The following is a 7,500-nucleotide window of genomic DNA, read 5'->3' as shown; positions in this document are numbered from 1 at the left end:
CCGTCCTTAGTGCTGCTGCTGACTGACTCACTCATCATACCCGTCCTTAGTGCTGCTGTCTCTGACTCACTCATCATACCCGTCCTTAGTGCTGCTGACTGACTCACTCATCATACCCGTCCTTAGTGCTGCTGTCTCTGACTCACTCATCATACCCGTCCTTAGTGCTGCTGTCTCTGACTCACTCATCATACCCGTCCTTAGTGCTGCTGCTGACTGACTCACTCATCATACCCGTCCTTAGTGCTGCTGCTGCTGACTCACTCATCATACCCGTCCTTAGTGCTGCTGCTGACTGACTCATCATACCCGTCCTTAGTGCTGCTGCTGACTGACTCACTCATCATACCCGTCCTTAGTGCTGCTGCTGACTCACTCATCATACCCGTCCTTAGTGCTGCTGCTGTCTCTGACTGACTCACTCGACCGTCGACCTGACAAAAAATTGTAACCTACGTAGGCGGACCTCGGCTACCTATGCGCCAATGAGAGCTTCACAGAGCTAAAGCAGGACTACAGAGTAGGTGTCCCTAATGAACTCGCGTATCTAACAGTAGTTGCATTAATTAATTTGCGCGCAAGTTTTATTTATTTTTATACCGTGTATTCTCTGTGTAAATTCATGCACAGAACCGTGACGCCATACCGTTTCGGTTCAATACGAATACATGTACCGTTACACCCCTAACACACACACACACACGCAGACATGCTCACACACTAATACCCACACACACAGACATGCTCACACACTAATACAGTACCCACACACAAACTACTAATGTGCAACTTAATACACAACCCTCAATAGAAGTTGGTGTGTTTGTCTGCTAGAGGTGACCCAGGGTTTCATCATTCCTCTGTTATATGCCACATCCATCTGGAAATGTGACATGTGCTCTCTTCCTCTCCCTCCTTCTCTCTCCCTCTCTCTTTCTCTCTCACTGGATTCACATACAATCTCTCTATCCTGCTGAAAATGACTTTTCTTCATCACTCTAAAGGAATGAAAAGAATATGTTTGTGCACAAAGCTGTGTCTCTGTTTGTGTGTTTGCTTGCCTGGCTGCCTCTATGGGTTAGTCTTCATATTTATGTTTATGTGTGTGTGTGTGTGTGTGTGTGTGTGTGTGTGTGTGTGTGTGTATGTGTGTGTGTATTTGTGTGTGTGTGTGTATTTGTGTGTGTATGTGTGCGTGTGTGAGTGTTTTCTCCATCAGGAACGTTACCTGGCCAGCCTCATGCCTCTTCAACGCTCCATATCACCGTGGAAGGTGGGTTTCAACTGTGTGTGTGTGTGTGTGTGAGAGAGAGAGAGAGTAAAAATATACATTACATAGCATTGTGCTTTATGAATAAACTTGATGTTGACATTAACATTAACACAATAGTGATAAAATGACCGCATGTTTATATATAAGTATAAGTATATATACTCTTTTGATCCCGTGAGGGAAATTTGGTCTCTGCATTTATCCCAATCTGTGAATTAGTGAAACACACACAGCACACAGTGAACACACAGTGAGGTGAAGCACACACTAATCCCGGCGCAGTGAGCTGCCTGCATCAACAGCGGCGCTCGGGGAGCAGTGAGGGGTTAGGTGCCTTGCTCAAGGACACTTCAGCTGCGCCTACTGGTCGGGGTTCGAACCGGCAAACCTCCGGTTACAAGTCCGAAGCGCTAACCAGTAGGCCACGGCTGCCCCTTATGATGAGAGTCCTTCCTTCTTTGTGTGTGTATGCGTGTGTGTGTATGTGTGTGTGTATGAGATCAGACCCCTCCTCAAATCCGCCCCTTCAGTCAGGACGAGTTCATCGGCACACTGGACCATGCAGGACCTCAGCTCACCTCTGTACTGAAAGGTGATTGGCTGGGCCTCTATAGGTAACGTCTGCTTCCAACAACATAACATAAATATCAGATATGACATAACAGACCCAATAACATAAATATCAGATATGACATAACAGACCCAATATATGACATAACAGACCCAATAAAATAAATATCAGATATGACATAACAGACCCAATAACATAGTCTTTTAAATCCTATTTTTGTATCTAGTCTCTAGATTTACTCTAGTCATTCCAAAATGTTTGCCTTTGTGTGTGTGTGTTTGTGTAGGCGTTTCTTTCGCTCTCAGAACTTTGACGGCTGGTACCGGCTGAGACTTCGCGAAATGACGCAGAAGGTGGAGTCACTACACCTTGAGATAATCTGTGATGCAGTAAGTCTGCGCACACACACACACACACACACACACACACACACACACACACACACTGGGATCTGGGATGGGAAAGTGAAATAATCTGGCCAAATTCTAAATAACTCCCTGCAGGGACGTTGGAATTATTTTCTGAGAGGGGGTGCAGTCGATATTGGAGGGTGTCCAGGGGTTTCTGGGAAATGTTAGGAAGTCTGGCTGCTAAACACGCCATTTTAATGCAGTTTGGGGGGGGGGACAGAACAGAGCAAGCAACGCCCCTCATCTGTGTGGCTCATAACATGTAGGCCTACATTATCTACCGCGACTTTAGTCTAGCCGACAACAGCCTAATTTCGAGGTGTTTCGATGTATCACTGGGCTAAGCTGCCTAAGCTGATGTCTAAGCTGTAGCCTAATTAACCTATAATATCTACAGTAAATGTAAAAGACACAAAATAATGACAGAACTGTAAGATCAAATTCAAAAACCTTTGAAGTCTACCCAAAGCAAGTTTGCAGACGTATGCCAATGGATTATAAATAAATTGTGCTCGCCCCTCCCTCCCGTCCAACTGAAACTCTCCTGAATGCACATCTTGTCGGTAACCTGACTCCGCATTTGCTCTGCATGTCCATCTGGAAACCTTCTGTTGGAGGACTTTTGGGAAGGGGCAGAGATGCTGGCTAGCTGACTGCATCCAATGGCAGTGGTGTACGCTTGGGAAAGGCCTTGTGGTTAAGGTTGATGAGAAGTTTGGTGGTTTGGTCCCTGCCCCCACCCCCACCCTTCTCACTGATGCAATCACTGATTGAGCATCGCAGGGAAACCATCTGTCTATCACCACCTATGTTAGTTATCGACGGGCCAAATCAACCAATCAGATGAACAAAGTGTTCTTCTTTACATTACATTACATTACATTTGGCTGACGCATTTCTAGCCAAAGCGACTATCAACATGGTAAAGTTTTAAGTTTTAAGTTTACGGTTTAAGTTTTAGAGCAATTCTCAACAATTTTAGGACAATGTTATTTTTAACGGCACAAATCAGCACAAACATAGCACAAACGATTGAGACCATTTTGGTGAGTTTTGGACATTGATGGGGGGCTGGTGATGTCACGCGAGTAATAAATAAACCATAATAACTTAGAAAACATAGTAGCACAAATGTTTCTTTTGACGGCACAAATCAGCACAAACCTAGCACAAACGATTGAGACTATTTTGGAAAGATTTGGACATTGATGGGGGGCTGGATGACGTCACACGTGTAACAAATAACGTGGAATATCTTAAAAAACATAGTAGCACAAATGTTACTTTTAACGGCACAAATGAGCACAAACGTAGCACAAACGATTGACACTATTTTGGGGAGATTTGGACAAGTCTGGGGGGCTGAGTGACATCACTGGCCAGAAAATGTAAAGTTTAATTACCCTTAAAACCCTTAACAGCACAAACGATAATTTGTACGGCACAAACCGGCACAAACGTAGCACAAACGAATAGCAGTGTTTTTAATCATTTTTGAATAACATGGGGGGCCAGCTTCACGCAGGTGCCAAAGTTAACTATACAGTAGTAGGCTATAAAAATGATCAAAGTTGTATTTAGCCTATTCACTGCAGTAGACCTGCATCACTGTATGAAACATTACAAAAACATGGAACATAACATAACATAGAACTGTAAATCATCTGATAATCTAATATTTACAGATATTTAGGCTATATATAACATTTATTTTATATTTGGCCTGTTATGAAATCATGTATTGAACAATTTAAGCACAGCTCAGCTTTAGGAAAAAAATAAGCCAAATCAAATAGCCTAGATGCATGCTTAGCATTTTGTGATCATTAAGGCTACTTTCACAAACTCTTAGTCAGCTGTCCTCTGATTTACCAATATCTAGGCGATATTTGTAACATTTATTTTGTATTTGGCCCGTTATGAAATCATGTGGAACAATTTAAACACATTGTAAAACTTAAAGCCCAAATTTGGAGACATCCATGTATGTCGAACTTTACTGCAAATTCAAAACTGGATTACTCTGGAACGGCTAACTGTACAGGGGACTGCTTTACACCTTTGTGTTCGGTAAGGTCTCCTGTTTATTCTGATATATGGTTTGTCATGTGTTAAAAGAAGGGTTCGTAAAGTATTCCACCGAGATGAATGGGTAGGGAGATCATGGGACGCAACCTTCAGTAGAATGTATGATTAAATTGAATTATATTATTTACTTTTCTCGCGAACCATTCAACACAGCAATTATTGGCTAACATCGTTTAAAAGCTGAGAAAAAGCTCTTTCATGTGATACTTGTGATGTCTGTGTGATGAATAGGCTACTTCGCGAGTAGTTCAACTGAGAATGGGTGAATTTGGCCGTCGTAGCCGCCGTGAAATTCCTACCCTGGTTACGTGTCAGTTTAAGACGGCTGGTGAGTGCTAGGATTAGCAAGACTTGTTGTAAGTGTTGCTATGAGAGGAGATGTTCTCTAAAGAGCTGGGTCTTCAGGAGTTTTTTGAAAATGGAGAGGGATGTCCCTGCCCTTGTAGGAACTGGCAGTGTGTTCCACCAACGAGGAACAACAGATGAGAAAAGTTTGGATTGGCTTGAGCGTACCGGTGGTAGAACTAGACGTCGTTCGTCTGAGGAGCGCAGCGGTCTAGAGGTAGCGTATGTCTGTATGAGGGCATTCAAGTAGGTGGGAGCAGAACCGGAGACTACTTTGTAGGCAAGCGTTAGAGCCATAGGTAGCTAGTGTAGCTGGATGAGCAGCGGGGTAACATGTGCCCTTTTGGGTTGGTTGTAGACCAGGCGCGCCGCCGCGTTCTGGATCATCTGAAGTGGTTTCACTGCGCAGGCTGGGAGACCTGTCAGGAGGGTGTTGCAGTAGTCGAGTCGTGAGATGACTATTGCCTGAACCAGAAGTTGGGTAGCATCTTGATGTTGATGTCGTGGTGTATGGTAGGTTTAGCTGGAAGGACCAGCAGTTCAGTCTTTGAGAGGTTCAGCTGGAGGAGGTATGCCTTCATCCATGTAGATGTCTGAGAGGCAATCTGAGATCCGTGCTGAAACCAAGGGGTCATCAGGTGGAAAGGACAGATAGAGCTGTGTGTCGTCTGCATAGCAGTGGTATGAGAAGCCATGCGAACGGATAATCTCTCCCAAGGAGGTGGTGTAGATAGCAAAGAGAAGGGGGCCCAGCACTGAGCCCTGGGGGACCCCTGTGGTGAGATGGTGAGGTGCAGATAGCTGACCAAGCTATGATACGTTAAACGAGCATCCTGTGAGGTAGGATTCAAACCAGGAGAGAGCAGAACGGGAGATTCCCATGTCAGCGAGTATAGAGAGAAGGATGCGGTGATTAACCGTGTCAAAGGCAGCCGATAAGTCAAGCAGAATGAGTACTGATGACCGAGCGGTCGCCCTGGCTTCTTTTAAGGCTTCTGTTACAGACAGCAGAGCCGTTTCGGTAGAGTGGCCGCTTTTGAACCCAGACTGATTTGGATCCAGAAGGTTGTTCTGTGAAAGGAAGTCAGAGACCTGTTTGGAGACTGCTCATTCGATGCCTTTGGATAGGAAAGGCAGGAGTGAGACAGGGCGGTAGTTCTCGACTTGAGCAGGGTTGATAGAAGCTTTCTTAAGTAACGGTGTTACCCGGGCCATTTTGAACGCTGTTGGAAATGTGCCGGAGGTTAGTGAGGCATTGATCACATGTGTGATATCTGGAGCGATGGTCGGGCTGATGGACTGAAGTAGGCTCGTAGGTATAGGGTCCAGCGAGCATGTGGTAGGACGGCTGCATGTCAGGAGTCTAGATACTTCACTCTCGGAGAGAGCCGTGAATGCTGAAAAAGATGTTCCAGCAGTCCCTAGAGGTTGTAGGAGTGCGGTATCTGAGTCAGATGCGTTGAGTGGGCATGTAGAGAATTGACTGCTAATTGTCGAGTGTCTGTAGCGCTGTTGATTTTGTAATTGTAGAAAGCCGTCTTAGCAGCAGTGATGCTGGCTGAGAAGGAGGTCAGGAGTGTCTGGTAGTTTTTGAGGTCATCAGTTAGTTTGGATTTGTGCCATTTCCTCTCCACGGCTCTGAGTTTGGTGCGCTGCGATCGGAGGGTATCATTTAGCCATGGATGAGAGTGTTTGGATCGAGCTGGCCTTGTGGTAAGAGGGCACAGCTCATCTAGACACGAGCTCAGTGTGGAGCAGAGCGAGTCTGTGGCCTCATTAACCTCCAGAGAGGAGAAGGTGTTGAGTGGAGGTAGACCGGAGGCAACCACGGAGGAGAAGTGCGTTGGAGACAGGTTCCGGATGTTGCAGCGAAACGTGACCATCGGCTGAGGAGCCGGAGGCTGTTCTGTCAGGCTGACGTTGAACTGGATGAAGAAGTGGTCAGAAAGATGGAGAGGCGTCACCATGAGGGTGTCTGTGCTGCAGTTCCGAGTGAAGATCAAGTCAAGCTCTTTGCCAGCTTTGTGAGTCGGTGGGCTTTGAACCAGTTTGAGGTCAAAAGAGTGGATCAGGGCCAGAAAGTCTGCTGAGCCTGGGGCATCTAAGTGGATGTTCATATCGCCGAGAACAAGAAGCGGACAGTCATGCTCAGAGATGGAGGACAGCAGAGTGTCCAGCTCGTCCATAAAGCCGCCTAGTTGGCCTGGAGGGCGGTAGATGACCAGCACGTAGAGTTTTGCTGGGCGATCACTGGCATGGAATTCGAATGAGGCACATTTGTTTGAAGGCAGTAGCGGGGTGAATTTCCATCTGTTGGAGATCAGCAGGCCCGTCCCGCCTCCTCGTCCAGATAGGCGAGGGGTGTGGGATAGTGTAAGGTTAGTGGAGAGTGCAGCCGGGGTGGCAGTGTTCTCTGGTTTGATCCAAGTCTCAGTGAGAGCATGGAGTTCCAAAGAAAGGTGGTTGGCATAGCCAGCTATGAAGTCCGTTTTGTTGACTGCGGATTGACAGTTCCACAAGCCCATGGAGAAGGAGGTTTCTGTAGGTGAGGACCGTTTAAGTTGCTGGAGGTTAAGGCGATTTCTGCCCCTTTTGGCATGATGCCGTTTTCTGTGATGGCCGGTGATAACAGATATGGTGGAATGGCACATTTTTGCCTTTGTCGGCGCCTGTGCTCGGTGAACTTGCACAGGTAAACTTGCTCGTCTTGACCGCGTTCGTCTTTAAACGAGTACGGCTGAAACGAGGGCTGCCGCTTACGCTGACGCTCAGCAACAGCCTCTATTGTTATGCTGACAGGAATTGCATGCAGC

At 46.3% G+C, this 7,500-nt stretch overlaps 1 protein-coding gene across 2 annotated transcripts in view; it reads left to right on the top strand.

The window, feature by feature from the left end:
• Positions 1-7,500, top strand: part of dennd6b (DENN/MADD domain containing 6B) — a 27,522-nt gene that overhangs the window by 15,920 nt on the left and 4,102 nt on the right. For both annotated transcript variants that reach the window (XM_042080829.1, XM_042080830.1), the window contains exons 16-18: positions 1,220-1,273; positions 1,778-1,887; positions 2,131-2,233. In XM_042080829.1, coding sequence (XP_041936763.1) covers positions 1,220-1,273; positions 1,778-1,887; positions 2,131-2,233 — 267 coding nt within the window. The remainder of the gene's footprint in view (positions 1-1,219; positions 1,274-1,777; positions 1,888-2,130; positions 2,234-7,500) is intronic.

The sequence above is a fragment of the Alosa sapidissima genome, chromosome 23 (assembly GCF_018492685.1).
Source record: "Alosa sapidissima isolate fAloSap1 chromosome 23, fAloSap1.pri, whole genome shotgun sequence".
In the NCBI taxonomy this organism is placed as follows: Eukaryota; Metazoa; Chordata; class Actinopteri; order Clupeiformes; family Clupeidae; genus Alosa; species Alosa sapidissima.
The sequence above is the reverse complement of the archived record's forward strand: the minus strand, read 5'-3'. Positions and strand labels throughout refer to the sequence as shown.